Here is an 18,992-nt window from a genome sequence, read left to right as displayed (position 1 = left end):
GGGCAAGCATTTCATGAGCCCAACCCACATTTGATTTTGGGCCGGTTCGTACTGGACCCGTCCCAATAAGATGTGGCCCGCTAACGTATATATCAATTACTAACAGTTAACAACGATCGCACTTCCATTACTTGAAAACATATTCAATTTAATTGATAAAAATAACGCAGAAAATCACTTCCGTTTTTTCAATTTGTAACCTCTTATAATCTTTTATTCCTTTAATTCAAAGATATTTTTTTTTTCTGAATAAGTTAATAAGGCTCTTTATAAGCCCATTTCCCGTAGCTTTATGATGGGCGCAATCCACAATTTTATACACGGAGGTCCAATTTCTATGGAGGGAAAAAGTAAGAGGCTGCCGCTGACAAATGCGGCCTTACGATAACGATCAGACGGTCGAAAGTTACTTCTCCCACCACGGTCCCTCTGTCGAACGACCAGAGGGCATTTCGGTAATTTAGTCACGTGGGTTTTTAGAGATTGCTGGGGGACTCGTCGAGCTCGACAGAGTTCGAGAGAGCTCGTCACCCCAGGCGATCGTTTAGTTAATAAAAATCTCTACCATTGTAATTTTCGAATTTCCAAATTAATTCTGCATCATCTTGAGAATTGATCTTGTTTCCGACTTCAGAATCAGCGTTTGTTGCGATTTCCCGATCTTTTTTTAAAAAAAATTTCTCTTCGAACTAGTGTTCTCAGATGATCTTTCCACATTTTTTGATCGATTCCATTTGATTTAGCTCGAGCATAAGAGGCGATTCCGTAATGGACGAAGCGGAGCTCGACGATTGGGCGGGGGAGGAGGAGGATTCGGCGGTGATGAAGACGATCAAGGGGGCGACGACGGGGTTGGCGGCGGGGACGATCTGGGGCACGGTGGTGGCGACGTGGTACGACGTGCCGCGCGTGGAGCGGAAGGTGGCGCTCCCGGGCTTGATCCGGACGCTGAGGATGTGCGGCACCTACGGCCTCACCTTCGCCGCCATCGGAGGCGTCTACATCGGCGTGGAGCAGCTGATGCAGAAGCACCGGATGAAGAGGGACTTCATCAATGGCGCCGTCGGTGCTTTCGTCGCCGGAGCCACCGTTCACGGATACAAAGGTATAACAATGTCCTCCGTGCAATTCCACCCTTTGTTAGCAAGTATAATTCTGTAGAATTGTAAGGTTAAGTTATAACATTTGTTAGTCCCAAATCTAGTAAACTACTGCTCGTGATTAATTGCAGTCCCTAAACTTTGATTTGTTACATCAGGAAATTCGAAACTGTTTAAGTTGCTAATTTGCTTTTGTCATTTCTACCTAGAGAAATGAAGAAATTTGTGGCGGCTCCTAAACCGCATTGTTTTAATTCTGTGTGCGCGAGATAATTCATGCCGTAAAAACTCTAAAATGTTCGGAAATTTATCGATCAGATGGGTGAAAGTATTGGTTAGTTCGCATTTTACGGTTTCTGTGGCTGAAACTTTTCTGTCTACACATGATTAGCAGGCTTAGGACAATAAATTTATAGCTTCTGTATTGTCATGTTTGTTTAATAATTTTGTAGTTAGTTATGTTTGGTTGCTCCTGATGGTAGTGGATAAGCAGATCGATCATAGTGCAGCGGTTCACGGCTAATTTAATCTATCTAGTATTAATTAATTAATTAGGCTAGAAACCAGTTGTCATGTTTCCAATTATTTATTTTTGTTGGGTAATTTATAACCTCTTCCCATCTTTTTCCATGTGATGTTGGTGTTTGGATGCAATTGCCGGTATGGTCGCTGAGATTTGTCTATACACGTAGAGCTTTGTGCAACACTCAAAATTCCCTAATCTAATGGAATATTTGGTTCATTGATGGAATAATCCATAAAAAATGTTAACAATTGTCATAAGTCTAGGCTATAGAACTAAACCTTCTAAAATAAACAATTAGTTAGAATTTCTTTAGTACCCAAGAAAAACTCCTCGCGTCTTTCATGTTGATATTTATCCAATTTCGGCGTGGGGTATGAATGCTACATTTATCTAATTTGAAAAAGTTTAACTATGTTGGCAGGAAGAAGCATTCAAACAGCCATTTCTGCAGGGTCTTGTCTCGCGTTCACTTCCGCAGTGCTCGATATCGGGGGTCGGACAACAAGAGTGGACACGGGTAAAGAGTACTATCCTTACACCACCGGAAGAAAGCCGCCTGCTACTCAATAATCTTGCATAGAGAGCGCGAGCTCCTGATACTCATCTTGCATATAGTGTGCAGGTTCTTGATACTCGCGACAGTACTACAGTTTCACATCTGAGAGTACATATATGCTTGTCTGTAAAACTAATTACTGTTTCGGCGCTGAATAGTTGTTCTTGTTCGTTAGGACTGAAGCGCATTTGTATTCTCTTCGTTGATAATGATGATGATGGCTAGCTTGTTGCATTGGTCTCTTTTCGTCTCAGGAGTGTTATGCCCGTTTTGATGTTGCATGTACTTCTCCCTTGTGTATGTATAACTTAGTTCCCACAAACTCTTTCAACCACAAATTCATTTGATATTTTGGTGATCCAATTAAAAACCACCCGTATTATTCTAACAATTCATACGGACAGCATCTTCAAATCCCCTAGTAGTACGTACCACTCCGTTATGGCTCGTAACTCTTACATCCTTGCTATTAGTAGCAAGCACATTGTCGATTTTGTGAAAAATACTAGTCATTTGTTAATTCTGACTAATGTCGAATTTGTAATCTTGAGGCATTAGTAACTTAATTTGTTCCAAAGATATAACAAAGTTGAATTGCCAAAAAAAAAAAAAGGAAAAAAAAAAAGAAGGCAAAGTGGCTCATGTCTCTCTCCATAATTTTGTGATATGGAAGAATATATAAATATTGTACTGTGGTCGTCTTGAGCTGAGCCACTAATCATTTGGGTCAAAAGAAAATAAATTCCATACTCATTTGTCGTGACTTCTCCAGTATATTCCAAAGGTTTGACTAATCCGATGTTTTATTAAATATTATTCTGAAACAACCGGAGTTTCTTTAATAACTAACTTCTCTTTCACAAGATGGCTAAATCAACGAACCTAAATTAAACAAAACTTCTTCTTCTTTTTTAATGCAAGCAATGCCATTGTCTATGTAGCAATCAAAACATATGAAAATAAATATAAATGTTAGATATTTTATCTAGAGCGAGAAATGTTATAAATACTTGTTGAAGTATGTTGAAGTAACTCGTACAAAATGATATAATTTAAAGAAAGAAAAAAATTATTGCATGCAAATTGTGCATTCTCCAATAATTTAACCCATCTTCCCTCACCATACGGTACTTTCTATACTTTTTAATCAAAAAAAGTATAGAAAGTACCGTATGGTGAGGGAAGATGGGTTAAATTATTGGAGAATGCACAATTTGCATGCAATAATTTTTTTCTTTCTTTAAATTANAAATGATATAATTTAAAGAAAGAAAAAAATTATTGCATGCAAATTGTGCATTCTCCAATAATTTAACCCATCTTCCCTCACCATACGGTACTTTCTTTTTTTTTCTTAGTAGTAAGTTGAATGATTTGGCAAAGATATATATATATATATACACAGACAATTAGACAAAGGGTTGGAGAACATATCTGCTTAGTGCTTACAGTGAACCGGGTGCAAGCAATAATATCCCGCATTTCAAAAGCAATTTCTCACATGCGAGAGATAATACTGTTGCGGAGGACCGTTCATGTCCGAGTAGCGCGCGGGAAACATTATTATTATTATTATTATTATTATTATTGTTGTTGTTGTTAATGTTGATGATAATTATTTCATTTCGCTCGTTCGTTCTCCTCCTCGGAAACCCTAATTCTTTATTCGGACGATTCCTCTCCTCAAAATTCTCCTCGGATCTGATCCCGTGGAGTGGGGTTCGGATCCAAAAATCTCTCCTTTATTCCCCTGCCCAGTTCCAACCAAATCGATCTTATTAAGAAGAAGCCAACGTAGTAATCCCCTCTCCCCTTCTCTTCTCTACGTCCGCCATTTTGAATCCACTCCGAGCTCCGACCACAACGATGGCATCGTAGGTATCCAAAGATCCCTAATTCCCTCGCCCCGGATAGCTACGGATTGTCTCCTCGCTCATGTTCTATTAGATCCGGGGTTTATTCTTATCCCCATTATTCTAATGGCGGATTTACCGAGCATGGTAACTGGGAATAACGGGGGGAATATCTCAAGCGCTCCGGTTACTCGCCGAGTGTCGGGCACCGCTTTGTCGTTTCTCGGTTGGAACAAGATGGCATCTTTAGGGTTTAAATGCGGGGGTGAGATCAGCGGGGTGGGCCGTGGAGGAACAGGCGATACGTCACCTGGCCCGCTCGGATCCCACCATTTGGCGCCAAGCCCAGTTCAACAAGACCGGTATCGCGCCATCCCTCCTCCTCCCTCCCTTATGATTCGTTGTAACCTCTTTCGTGTTCTTTTCAGTTGTATTATAAAAGATCTGTTTTTTTTTTTTTTTTTTTTTTTTTTTTTTTTTTTTTTTTTTTTTTTTACTTTTATTTCCAAAGAAAGGATGTAATGTGTGATTAAATTAAATGCTTCTTCAATGAGATTTTTCCAGGTACGGTTTTAGAAATTTTGCCTAGAAATTTGGCTTCTGTTTGTTTGTTTGGTTTTTTATTTTTTTTTGTGAGAAAGATTGGTTTTTGTGATTCTTGAAGAGCATTTTTTTGCTTTTGTTTAATAAGCCAATGTTGCTGCAGTGAGTGTGTTACGTAGTCCTGATATCTGGTGTACTTCCATGTCTGATTTATTTTTTGTTTAAAAAAAAATTAAAATTTGCTTTTTAAAATTCTTCTATTATAGTTCTAAATGTGGAAGTAAATTTGAATTATCTTGTTTTTTATTAACTCAAAAAATAAAAAAGTACAGAGCCTATCATATAGTTGTTTTTGGAGACAGCAGAGCTTGCTCATTCAACATATTAAGACTTAGATTACATAGATTATCGCATCCAGTTTTCCCCATAGGGAACTATGTTATGCTTGGTGAATTGTTTTACAAACCTTGTTTGTGATGTTCTATGAAACCTAGCTATTGTTCAAAGTCACAAAGAAAATAATTCATGTACATATGGATGAAGCAGGAGATCTGATTGCTTACTTTCAATTGGATTCTGATAGGTTATTTTACCGGAGACCTCACTTGGAGGACCATGGATCCAAGGAAATCAATAGATGATCAGTTCTTAAAGTTACATCCCGGCTTTCCGGTGGAAACTAGAATAGCCATTGTCGGAGCAGGCCCGAGTGGTCTATCAACTGCCTATGCACTGGCTAAGTTAGGCTATTGTAATGTAACTGTGTTTGAGAAATGCCGTACGGTCGCTGGCATGTGCGAGTCCGTCGATATTGAAGGTGAGAAATATAGTCGGCATATCGTTACCAACTTCCTTTAGATTTTCTTCTTAGCCCTGTATTTTGTTAATTTTATGTTTTTATGCAGGAAAAGTTTACGATTTGGGTGGTCAAGTAATTGCCGCAAACAGTGCCCCTGTCATAACTCACCTAGCAAAGGAAGTAGGGGCAGAATTCGAAGAGATGGATTCTCACAAGCTTGCTCTTATTGATAGCCACACCGGAAATTATAGAGACATGGAGGTTGCTGATGACTATGTATCTATGATCTCGCTCACTTTAAAACTACAGGTTAGTTACTGTTTGCAAATTTATCTTCACTAATCTAATCTATATATATATCTATTGCTATGTTAATAAATTGCATGCAATGATTTAACAATGCTTCAATCTTCTGTAGGATGAGGCAAATAAGTCTGGCCAAATAGGGATTCGTGCACTGAGCGATGTTGCATCTGATTTAACACTCGACTTTCTGAAGCAACACGGCATCAACTCTGTGCCTAAATCGGTGTCCTATGGTTATACTGCTTCTGGGTATGGGTTTGTTCAGGACATGCCATATGCTTACATTCAAGAATTTACTAGAACTTCTATGGCTGGGAAAATCCGACGTTTCAAGGGCGGATACACAAGCATGTGGGAAAAACTTGGCCGATCTTTACCGTTTGAAGTCCTTTGCAATACAGAGGTATTAAAGGTCAAGCGTGATAACTTTGGTGCTTGTTTAGTTGTCAAGAATGCCGATGGTGAAGAGAAAGTTTTGGAATTCGATAAAATTATTTTGTCTGGTGCTATTGCTTTCAGGAACGGAAACACCTATAGATCTTCAACATTAACCGGTAAGCACAGCTGATATATAAAAACTTGTTTTATGGATCGATTACAAACTTAGTTCCAAAGTTTTCTTAAGAATTCAATTTCATCCTTGAGTTGCAATTAATTCCCAAAGTTTGTTTTGATTTCAATTATGTTGTCAAAGTTTAATTTTTACCAGTTAAATGCTGCAGTTTGATCCTAATTTCATCTTCATCCTGTGTTTCAAATTCAACAGAGCAGAGTCCACTATGGTGCTGGTGTGGTACCTTTGTTTATATTATAGGTTAACAGAAAATTTTAATTGTTATGCATAACAAACTTCAAGGACTAATTTGTTGCTATAACGCCGAAATTGAATTAAGGTCAAACCTCAGGGCACTTTGTTGCTGATTATATCTTTATTTATTCTAATTACGAGATTTGCATTGCCTTCAGCTGAGAATGGTGCAGTGGTGGAGTTAAATGAACTGGAAAAGGAGCTATTCAGTAAGGTGCGGACTATAGACTACTACACGACTGTTGCTACGATCAAAGGATTAGAGCATATGCCTATGGGCTTTTATTACTTTGGGGAGTTCATGGAAGATCCTTCCACAATTGGGTATCCTGTGGCAATGCAGAAGTTTTTCGCTGACACAGACATTTTTCTGTTTTGGTCTTATGGTAACTCGAATGACATTCGGGGTCCAGCTGTGACACAACGGGTGATCAATGTTGTTAAGTCTATGGGAGGCACGGTTGATAAAGTGCTTTTGCAGCGAAGATTTAAGTACTTTCCACATGTCAGCGATGAAGGTCTGTTAGTTGACCTTAATCTACAGAATCATGCCCTTCAAAAATTTCTACAGAAATACTATTATCATTTTTCCATGAACTCAATGGATGATAAGGACATTTTTGTAAGAAATTGCACAATTGAGGAATTGAGGGGTATATCTGAAAATTTAGATTTTACAGGGTTATATATAGAAGAAGATGATTTTGCAAGAACATGTATATGTAAAATCCTCTAAACAGTATTTGATTATTCATAGTTTTGAAAAAAAAAAATGTTAGTATATTCTTGTTACACATTATGGGTTGATTTATTTTATATACAGATATGAAAAATGGGTTTTATGAAAGGCTGGAGAGTGAACTTCAAGGCTTTCAGAATACATATTACGTTGGAGGGTTAATGGCATTTGAGCTTACGGAGCGAAATTCATCATATGCCATGGCTATGGTCTGTAAACACTTTGGCAATGATAATGAGGTGCCGGTGTTTCCTTATGCTAAGGTACCTCGTTTTATCTCTCGATTTTCTCTCAGAAAACTTTCAGTTAATTTTATGTCTCAGTCATTTCATTTATATAATTAGACCATCTTTTGTGCAGAGACTGTTTCCTCTTTCTTCCAATCTCAAGCCTTGTTCTCCCAGAGACCTGGATGAACTCCCAGGAATGGAATTCCCTGATTTACCCTCCCTAGAAAGTTACTTAAAGTTCTGGGGAACTCATAAAATCACTGAAAACAAAACCATCTACACTTGGATTAATGAAGAAGGGCAGGTGATGAACCAGAGGACCTATGCTGAGCTTCATAGCAATGCATCTCACATTGCCCACAACTTATTGACGGGTTCCAAACCTATTTTCAAACCAGGCGATCGAGCTCTTCTTGTCTACCTCCCCGGCTTGGAGTTCGTCGATGCATTCTTCGGGTGCATCCGGGCTAACATCATTCCTGTTCCTGTTTTGCCCCCTGATCCGCTGCAGAGGGGTGGACAAGCTCTCCTCAAGATCGAGAACATCTCCAAGGCATGTGAAGCTGTAGCAATTCTATCCACCTCTTCATACCATGCAGCTGTTCGCGCCGGCTTCGTCAAGAATATTGTTTCCTTAGCAAAGAGCAATCAGAAATCTTCGGGTCGTTGGCCTGACCTTCCTTGGATACACACGGATTCATGGATAAAGAGCTACAAAACTAGTAAGAATTCTTTAGAGAATGCAGCTTCAGTTATTGAACCCCAACCGAATGACCTGTGCTTTCTTCAGTTCACATCGGGTTCCACAGGAGACGCGAAGGGCGTGATGATTACTCATGGTGGGCTCGCTCACAATGTGAAGATGATGCGAAAGAGATACAAGAGTAGCTCGAGGACTATTCTTGTTAGTTGGCTTCCTCAGTATCATGATATGGGTTTGATAGGAGGCCTTTTTACTGCCCTGGTCAGCGGAGGAACAGCCGTTCTCTTCTCCCCCATGACATTTATAAGAAATCCACTCCTATGGCTTGAAACAATGAGCAAGTATGGTGCAACTCATAGTGCAGGCCCTAACTTTGCATTCGAGCTAGTAATTCGAAGGCTTGAAAATGAAAAAGGCATGGCACGAGCCTACGACCTGTCCTCTATGGTCTTTCTCATGGTTGCCGCTGAACCGGTGAGGCAGAAAACGCTGAAAAGATTCATCGAGATCTGTCAACCTTTCGGGCTTTCTCAAGAAGTTATGGCTCCTGGATATGGTCTGGCTGAGAACTGTGTATTTGTTAGCTGTGCTTTTGGAGAAGCCAAACCAGTTTTTGTAGATTGGCAAGGTAGAGTGTGCTGTGGCTACGTCGATTCAAATTCTTTGGATGTGGATATTAGAATCATTGACCCAGAGACCCTTAACGAGCATAAAGAGTGTGGGAAAGAGGGGGAGATATGGATCAGCAGTCCTAGTGCCGGAATTGGGTACTGGGGGAATCAAGAACAGAGCCAGAAAACATTTTACAATGAGCTTGAGTCCCATCCTGGCAAGAAATTCACAAGAACAGGAGATCTCGGAAGGATTATTGATGGGAAACTTTTTATTACAGGGAGAATAAAAGATCTAATTATTGTTGCTGGGAGAAATATCTACCCTGCTGATGTGGAAAAGACCGTAGAAAGTTCATCAGAGTTTCTACGCCCTGGCGGCTGCGCAGTGATTGGTGTTGCAGAAGAAGTTCTGATCTCGAAGGGGATTTCACTTCCAGAAGCTTCCGATCAGGTCGGAGTTGTTGTGATTGCAGAAATTAAAGAAGGCAAACCAGATAATGAGGAGATTGTTGACCAAATCAAAACACGGGTTGCAGAGGAACACGGTCTCTCCGTTGCTTCTGTGAAGCTTATTAAGCCAAGAACCATGTGCAAGACTACTTCAGGGAAAATACGAAGATTTGAGTGCCTTAAACAATTTACTGATAATAGTTTGAGCCTTGCAGATTCTGGTAAAAGGTCTCTCTTTCGGTCGCTCACTACAGGAACTGCAACGGAGAGAAAGAAAGCATCTTTGCAGAAAAGTACTAATCTGTCTCCTTGTCCTCAACCACATAATGCCGGAAAAAGCATGAAGGAAATTACTGAATTTCTAAGAGGGTTAGTGTCAGAGCAAACAGGGATTCCTATCGAAAAAATTTCTCCTACTGAAAGCCTGGTTTCTTATGGAATTGATTCAATCGGGGTGGTAAGAGCAGCTCAGAAGCTGTCAGATTATCTTGGCATTCCAGTTGGAGCTGTGGACATTTTCACGGCAACTTGTATATCAGATTTAGCAAGCTTTTCAGAGAATCTGCTTATGAAGTCTCAATCACCCTCCTCTGGATCCCAATCTTACCAATTGGAGGTCGGGAACGAATTTCTTCAAGCAGAGTTCAACACCCCACGAATTCAAAAATTGGGTATTGGGTTCCTCCAAGTTCTCTCTCTTATCTATATTTCTTTCATCCTTATTCTCCCTGCTTGCCTCTCGATTTCTACGTTTCAGAGTTTTCTCTCTCTTGCTCCCATCAAGGAAACATCTGTGCTGTTTTACCTTGTTTCTATGGTTCTATCGCCTCTTGTTTGGATCTTGTATATCTTCCTAACCTGCCTTTCCATTTCTTTTTTCGGAAACTCGTTCCTTCAGCCAAATTATGTTCTCATGCCTGAGATTTCCATCTGGTCTATTGACTTTGTGAAGTGGTGGGCGCTAAACAAAGCTCAAGAGTTGGCTGGAAAAGTTCTTGCCGTTCACCTAAGAGGGACAGTGTATCTGAATTTCTGGTTTGAGATGCTTGGAGCACGAATCGGGCCATCTGTTTTGATCGACACTGTCGATATCACTGATCCATCCTTGGTGTCTGTTGGAGGAGGATCTGTGATTGGAGAGGGCGTGTTGATCCAAAGTCATGAAGTTAGAAATCAAGTTGTGAGCTTTCAACCAGTTAAAATAGGCTGCAATTCCTCTGTTGGTCCTTACGCAGTAATGCAGAAAGGAAGTGCAGTTGGAGATGGCGCTGAGGTCCCACCACTGCAAAAAACCGAGGCAGGGAAGCCTATATACAGATCTGAGAGGGCTGCTAATATTCAAAAGGTAATGTTGATCATTTATTTTCTAGTCCCTTTTTCCCTCCCTAAGTTAGGCATTACTAACCAGTATGAGTTCTTTGAAGTTGATTTTAAAATTGGCATTCAATTTGAATCCTTCATGTGCAGGAAGGAACGACAAGTGAATCCGAAGAGAAATTGCCCGAAATGTTAACTTTAATATATCACTTCATGGGCATCTATGCAGTCGGTTATCTCAGCTCTCTTTCTGCTGCTGTTCTCTATCTATTCTACATACACTTCTCTGGAGCTTCTCCTTCACTTCACCACTTTTCCTTTGTATGTGTTGCCGGTGCTTTCCATTGGTTACCTGCCATCATCACCACATATGCCGTCCTTATTAATGAGATACCATGTAGTCCAATACTTACTGCTCTTTTCGTCGCCATGGCCTATCTTTCTCATGGCATCATCCTCAGCCTTTTTACTAGCAGTGCAAACCTTCTCCTTGCTCCAAAAAAGGGGAGTGACCAAACCCACATGACAGCATGGCTTCTTCGTCAGATAAATGTTTCTTGTCACCTCAGATTTGCAAAGCTCCTCTCTGGAACGGAAGCCTTTTGCATGTATCTCCGACTTCTTGGGTCGAAGGTTGGCCGCCATTGCTCCATTAGGGCTATCAGTCCGGTCACCAATCCGAAACTGATCTCTATTGGCGATGGAGTTCATCTAGGTGATTTCAGCCATATTGTTACTGGGTTCTATTCATCAAAGGGGTTCATTAGTTCTCCAATAGAGGTGCAAAAGAACTGTGTAGTTGGAAGTGAGAGCTTGATTCTACCAAGTTCCGTTCTGCAAAATGATGTTATTCTTGGAGCTCTTTCAATTGCACCTGTGAACTCTCTTCTCCAAAGGGGTGGCATCTACATGGGTTCTCATACCCCAACAATGGTTAAGAATACATTACATGCTTCAGATGATAGAATTGAAGAGATGGACCCATTATACAAGAAAATCCTCGGGAATCTTGCGGGTAATCTTGCCATCACAACCATGAAAGTTAACTCAAGGTATTTCCACAGGATCGGCGTAAGCGGGTGGGGTACCTTAAAGCTGTACAGAGATATTCCTGGATTACCCAAACACAAGGTATTTGATTGTGGCAGGTCTTTTCCAGTGGTTATCCGGCATAGCAACAGCCTGAGCGCCGATGATGATGCAAGACTCGATGCACGGGGTGCCGCCCTTCGCATATTATCAGAAGAAGGCGAGAAAGAACCTCTCCTCGATCTAACCTTGAAGACGGGTGAAGCATTCTATGCACGAACAATTTCCGATTTTGCCACCTGGTTGGTGTGTGGCCTTCCTGCCAGAGAGCAGCATGTGAAGCGGGCACCCCACATTCGCGATGCTGTGTGGGGCTCTCTAAGGGACACAAATTCATATACCGAGCTCCATTACTATTCAAACTTTTGTCGATTGCTAAGATTTGAAGATGGGCAGGAGATGTATGTGAAATTCAAACTTCGCCCACTTGACCCCAAGATCAGCGAAGATTCAGGTCGAGTTGTGCCCAAGGGGATCCTCCCTCCAGAAACCGGCGCGATACCGCGAGAAGAGGATGACTGTCGCCCTTTGCTCTTTCTTGCAGATGATTTCCGCAAACGGGTAGATTCATCTGAGGGTGTCCATTATGTTCTACAACTCCAACTCAGGGCAGTTCCGTTAGATGAGGCTGACAGAGAGGTTGCTCTCGACTGCACTAGACCGTGGGATGTGACAGAATTCCCCTACATGGACATTGGAGAGATCACCATCGAGCAAAATCTTTCACCAGAGGAGTCGGAGATGCTGGAGTTCAACCCGTTCCTACGTTGCAAAGAGGTGGACGTCATTAGGGCGACATCAAGCTCGCAGAGCGCATCGATCGATCACGGCCGCTCATTGGTCTACGAGATATGCCAGCGCATAAGGAATGCCGAACCTCTCCCACTAGCATGGAGGAGCTTCCTAGAACAATCCGATGCTAAGATTGACCTCTCCGGCTGCCCAATGGCCACGCCAACATCGACAAACGAAGTAGGTGATGATAAAGTGACGCTAGCGAGAACTTGGTACCAAACCCTTTGGGCTAGTTTCTTCCAGCCTTTGCTCCAGACCTTTCTACCGCACTTTGCCCTTGGTCTAGTGATCTTCGCGCCGCTTCATGGGATTTTCGTCATGAGAGCCGCAACAAACATAGCATGGCATTGGCTTCTGCCTCTCTTTTGGGTCTCATCGGGAATTCTGGCTTCATTTATCTGTGTTATGGCTAAGTGGGTTCTTGTGGGGAGCAAGAGAGAAGGCGAGACAGTATTAATATGGAGCTGGGGTGTGTTCATGGACACTGTGTGGCAGGCTCTAAGGACTGTGGTTGGAGATTATTTCATGGAGATGACTTGTGGCTCTTTGCTGTTTACTGTGTGGATGAGGCTGATGGGATCAAATATTGAAGTGGACCAAGGAGCTTACGTCGACAGCATGGAGGCTTTGTTGAACCCTGAGATGGTGGAGATTGAGAGGGGCGGAGCTGTTGGGAGGGGAGCCGTCCTTTTCGGGCATATTTATGAAGGGGAAGGGGGTAATGTGAAATTTGGCAAGATCAGGATTGGGGAAGGTGGGTTTGTTGGGAGTAAAGCCGTGGTCATGCCCGGGGTGAGGGTGGAGTGCGGTGGCAGCCTCGGGGCGCTTTCCCTAGCCATGAAAGAAGAGATAGTGAGGTCTAGATGAATAGAATTATGATTGTGATAATAGATATGTGGTCTTCTGCAGTAGCTATTATATCCTCTCTCTCTCTCTCTCTCTCTCTCTCTATATATATATATATATATATACATACACGAGTGAGGTTTGATGTAATTGCTCTTCCTTAGTAGTATGTGCGCCAAGAGTATGCTTGGCTCGGCTCCCCGATTGGAGATGTTTGAAGAAGCTCTTAGAACTTTTTCATCTCAGTCCTTTCAGGGTTTTGCTGAAGCAGGGCGAAGAAGCTTCTACTTAAAAGCTCTTTTTTGGCTTGTTGATACATTTTACAGTCGATAAATGTCTCTCTACTGTTTACCAGATTAATAATCAAGGTCTCTGTCCTTCTACTACTCTTGAATGAAGAAACTAATCAGTTTGGAATTCACTTTCTTTCCAAGGTTTTTAGTTGCTGAACACAAGTGTCTGTTATATTGGTGACGCATTGAAACACGGTTTACCATGCAGATATCTTACTGTCATAATATATTCAGGATTCGTTGGCAAAGTGAAGCAGGATTTTATTACTACATTAAGCGAAAATATGAGAAAACATTTTACTGATGATACTAGTCATATAATGAAAAGACGTTACATATTTCTTTTTCCTGGATCATCAACAACAAACACTTTATTATTGCAAACTAGGGGGAGCAAGCATTTCAATTTGACGGCGAAGGTGAGTTAATCATTCGCTCGTGTCCCTTTATTTTCGACGCAAGATCGAACTCATTCTCTCCTCCGGAAAGATGTTATGAAAATAACGTACTTCGACTTCCCCTTGAGGAGAAGCTCCGCGATAATTGCTGCAAATCTTGAAAATAGTTCGTCGATTATTGTTTCGCCAAAGTGAGATGCCAACATGGATTCGGATACCGCTCGGATAATCCCTGCTACATTTCCTCCATTTGCAACATCCCAGTTCAAATCAAACACCTGCTCCTCCATGAGATCGAACGATCCTTCGTCTCGGGTGACCATCTTCACTTCTTCCATGGAAGGTTGATAATATGGCAGGTTGAATGAATCCATTTCACTAGCTTTCACAATCCCCTGCAGTATGGGAAAAGGATGTTGCATTGTTTTAGATACTTAATTTCTTCATTTTCTATATCAAATTGCAGAAGCTAAATAAATAAGAACTGGACCAAATATCAGGAAATTAAAAAGACCTCTAAAACCATCTCATTGAGAGCCTCAGCTAGGGGAGTCCAAACATAGTTATGTTCCTAAATTATGAATGTATCAATTTAATAAGATTATTAAAATAAATCTTTCAATTAATTTAAATTATCAAACTAGCTATCGATAAAATATTTATTTAAAACAAATTGATTTTACGATTTTAAACTCCTGAATACAATCGATCTATCAAAATAGAACAAATTTTTAAAATAAATATAATTTCAATTTCAGTTGAACTTCTTATTCACTCTTATAGGATATGTGGCCTACATATTTAAAAAAAAATATGACATAAACATTTCAAAATAATATTTGTTTTTTTTAATAATTAAAAACATAGATCTAAAAAATATATAATATCTAACATAAATAAACTATTTTAAAATTAAAACAATATAATTAATAATTTTTTTATCCGAATCAAGGACACTACTTAAACATCTGATTCTTTTTTTTTTTTCTTTTTTAAAACCCTCTCTCTTTACTTACTTTTCACCTGGGGTGGATAAGAGTGTTTATTCCCTTCGAGTCAGCATGGCCAAAATCCCAAGAGGAAAGTATATAAATATTTAAGTCGCGGTTTGTGACATACTTTGTAATTTTTGATTTTACGCGAGCTTTATTCTTTGTAATTGAACATTCGATTAACTAATTTTTGATTTTACGCGAGCTTTACTCTTAGGTGCTCATATTTTACCATCGACGTTTGAAGAAATTCCTATTTTTTTATTTATTTTTTAGTAACGTGCGCAGGTTCCTTTGAAGTGCCATGAGTGGACCCGTTACCGGTGGTCAGGTCGGTACGAAACTCTAAGCCTTGTTTCTTTCTAACCACACAGCGTGCACAGCGTAAGTGGTCACCTAGCGGTACCGTGTTCAAAGGCATGGTTCTGTTATGCAGGTGGCTGAGTCCACTAGGCTTAGTTTGTAGTGCACAAGTTTCTAACCTGAGCATAATATGATATACAGCGTGGATGGCTAAATCCGTAACCAATAGATTTTATTTTATACTACACGATACGTACACCATGTACGTCACAGAGGAGAAGCGCCCTATTGCACTAGAACCTGAATCTTAGTGGAACATCACTTATTTCAAACCCGGATGTTATTGTACCAAAATCGGTTTACACCGTATTTTCTTTTCTACGGAGTTCAAACCTTTATTATATATAATGCCTTTTCCTTTCCAATTACCAATGGTAGAGAGAACATAACGATCCAACCATTAGCCAACTAACAATGTCTCTGTTCAAAAAAGAGGCGTCTAGTTGCCTACGCTATTAAAGTGAGTAGTTATTCTAGTAATTAATTCTGGTAATTTTGTTTTTATGTTGGCTGACAGGGATCGCGTTCACCATTTCCCAAACCACTAACTATAGGCTCTAGGGTTCAAGCTTAGGATGAACTAAATATAAAGACCGACTCAAATAAAGATTTACTTTATTTTGCTTCGCCCATCGTACGATGAATAGAAAGTCGTTTTTTTTTTTTTATTTTATTTTCATGTCTTCGTTTACGGAATCTATATTTATGAATTATGCACGTAGATCAGATCGCTATTTTGGGGATGGCGTATTACATATCTTGGACTAATTAATTCTTGTAAAAAATCCATGAGTTTCGTAAAGAATAAAAAATTAAGACTTATACAATGTGCGCGATAATTTTCGACTGTTTTAACACATTTTAAACGTGTGACTTTAACTAGAAACAGATATAATACTAATTCTCTAAACATGTTTATGCCCGTGTAGTTTTCTTATGTTTTTAATTATATCTATAATTAGGTCGAAATTAAGACGAAAGTAAACTAATTTTTTTTCTTCTTCTTCGTACTTTGTACGTAGAAATAAGAAAAATAATTTAGGGAAGCCCTTCCTCCCACACTTTGTTAGCAACATGAGATTTTTAAATTCGACAACTTTTTGCCACAATTTATAAAGATATAAATTGTGAAGAGGAATGCAGACCCGGACCCAAGCTCTGAAAAATCAACTAGGTACTGCACCCGAACTCAATTTACCCTCTTTTAATTATACAATCTTCGGGCCGTACTGAGCTTGAGTTCTGGACGACGAGACTATAGTACACTTTGTTGGCAATATGAGATTTTTGAATTCAATAATTTCTTGCCACAATTTATAAAAATATAAATTTCCACAGTCTCATAATAACTTACCTCGGGTAAGTTCAACGGTACCCGACCACCCGCGTCGCATTAAAGAGAAACCCCTTTCTACCTTCCCAATTGACGTGACAGTTTTTATAATTAGTGCTCACCCTCTTGTACGTACACGTGCCAGTTTTTACGGCCTTGTAAATAAATACCTCTCGTCCGCAGGCATGAACTAAGTATTCATTGTGTACAGTATGCTTATTGTGAGTATCCCCGTTTTTGTCTTTTTTTTTTTTTTCTTCTTTTTCTTTTTCTTTTTTGTCATGTTGATGTTGTTAAGTCTTAACGATGTCCCTTATATGATATGTACCCCATTGTAAGGAGATATATATCCCACCGTACCTCAACGATTCTACGCACGTTCGTATATATCATCTTCAAGTGAAAATTCTTGTGTCGTAATCTTTCGATCGATCGACATCATGCACACGAAAACGAGAAGTTTCAACAATTGATTGACGCTTCTACTTCCACCTCGTTCACGAAACGTACCAGCCTCCTTGGCCTTCGTTGTCGATGGTACGATGACAGAGGTTGGAGGTTCAGAGAGAGAGAGAGAGAGAGAGAGAGAGAGAGGTGTAAACGAACATACGTATCAAATAATCGTTTCTGTTGAATTTAATTTTTTTTTATCACAACCAGTCAGGCATAATTGCAAACAGACAGTCATATAATAAAGAGTGTTTACATAATGACTAAATCCGGTCAATTCATTCATCGCAAACCGAATTCTTAACCGAGTCACTAGTCTCAGATGAGTCAACCGAGTAGATTATATGTCAATTAATTCGACTCGAGCACAAATCGAACTTTGTGTATATACATATCATGAACTACAAAATATGTGCTCACATGTAGCTAGATTATTACTTACCACAAATTGTCAAATGTTTCGAGTATCGATCGATCGATTGTGCATTTTAGGTAACAGCACTACGTACTAATGGTCCTGTTTTGTCATCGTTTACGCTATAAGTACTACTCTTTTCGTCACCTCCTCTAAACGACGTCGTCGTCGTCGTCGTAAGAAAGTAGCCTCTTGAAGCACCAGCGCCTAAACCCGACGAGGAGCCCCGGGTTGCGTAAGTACATGAAACGCCGCTATTACCTACGATAGCCGCTCTCGACGCTGGCCAACTCGGCGGCCCGGGGCCTCTAGGTCGACGACAACTTGCTGGAGGGCCCTTTGCTGAAGTTGTGTGATAAGTCTAGGAAGCGTAGTCTCTCCCTCTTCGCTCCCTTCTCCGAAAACGGGGTGATGTACCACCCTCACGGGCCAAGGAAGATGCCCTCCAACAAAGGAACGTTCTCTCAAGTGAAGCACATGAGAACGGAATCGGAAGTAACCGAGAGAGTCCAATTAATTAAACGACCAAAGTTATGATTAATGAAACGCATAAATCAATTAATGCACTTACTTACGTGAACAACTAAGCATCATCATCACTTATTCAATTAAGAATCGCAGATAAACCGGACTAGAATTTCAACAAAAAGGTACGCGAAACTTTTTACTGGAAAATACTACTCGATTTTTCGCCTTTGATTTATCGCTTGAATCAAAAAGTTGTAATTTTCCCAAAACTTAAAAATGTACATAGGCATTCGTAAATTAGGATGATTCTTCAATAGGCACGATGACTGGCAGAGATCACGTTCGCCGTTTCCTAAACTACTAACCATAGGCTCCAGAGTTCAAGCTTAGGATTAATTAAATGTAAAGGTTGATTTAAATAAAGATTTTTTTTATTTGCTTCGCCCATCGTATAATAGAAAGAGAGAGTTTTTTTCTCCAATAGACACAAAAAAACTTACCGGCAAATGTGTCCGAGTTCGTACAGGTTAACGGCCTTGTTTAAACTGAGTAACATTCAAAGTATATTTTCTTTACTGATCACAAAACACAGGTTACAAGTAAAGGTTTAATTACGAATTAACAGAAGTAAAACGCCAAGAAATAAAAAAGAAAGAGAAAAAAAAAAATTTTTTTTTTAATGTAATCCTTACTTTCTTTGACGTTAAACGTTGTCCTTCAACAATTAATTAAACATGACAACTCTAATACACATACTCTATTAAATTGCTATAGGCACTACTTAATTACATCCAAGGAGCACCTAAGCTATGTTTCCTCTTACAAGCCAATTTGTTCCCTTTGTAAATATAGAGCTTTTGTTCGGGGGGAGAACATAGATTCAACATAAACCTCGTTAAGGTCTCTCTAAAAGCAAGTAAGGAGTTAGAGGCTAGCTTTCTTTATACGAGGCTGCCTGCTTACCAAAATTGTAAGAAGCCAGCTTCTACAAGTCTAGGGCGTCTGC

General features: G+C 40.0%; 2 protein-coding genes across 4 annotated transcripts; both read left to right on the top strand.

The window, feature by feature from the left end:
• On the top strand, positions 499–2,422 carry LOC109726486 (outer envelope pore protein 16-3, chloroplastic/mitochondrial-like). 3 transcript variants are annotated; one of them, XM_020256107.1, is made up of 3 exons: positions 499–547; positions 744–1,105; positions 2,048–2,422. In XM_020256107.1, exons 2-3 carry the CDS (start codon positions 769–771, stop codon positions 2,194–2,196), a joined length of 486 nt encoding a protein of 161 aa, XP_020111696.1. In that variant the 5' UTR covers positions 499–547; positions 744–768; the 3' UTR covers positions 2,197–2,422. The 3 variants fall into 3 exon arrangements, with proteins under 3 accessions (XP_020111696.1, XP_020111689.1, XP_020111679.1); XM_020256100.1 differs by having other exon boundaries at positions 499–569; XM_020256090.1 differs by having other exon boundaries at positions 502–641.
• On the top strand, positions 3,627–13,695 carry LOC109705981. The gene is made up of 8 exons (XM_020226798.1): positions 3,627–4,397; positions 5,162–5,395; positions 5,484–5,686; positions 5,796–6,237; positions 6,650–7,009; positions 7,315–7,493; positions 7,591–10,572; positions 10,695–13,695. The coding sequence occupies exons 2-8, from the start codon at positions 5,194–5,196 to the stop codon at positions 13,293–13,295; spliced, it is 6,969 nt and encodes a 2,322-aa protein (XP_020082387.1). The 5' UTR covers positions 3,627–4,397; positions 5,162–5,193; the 3' UTR covers positions 13,296–13,695.

The sequence above is a fragment of the Ananas comosus genome, linkage group 2 (assembly GCF_001540865.1).
Source record: "Ananas comosus cultivar F153 linkage group 2, ASM154086v1, whole genome shotgun sequence".
Taxonomy (NCBI): Eukaryota; Viridiplantae; Streptophyta; class Magnoliopsida; order Poales; family Bromeliaceae; genus Ananas; species Ananas comosus.
This window is presented reverse-complemented; position numbering and strand designations above follow the sequence as displayed.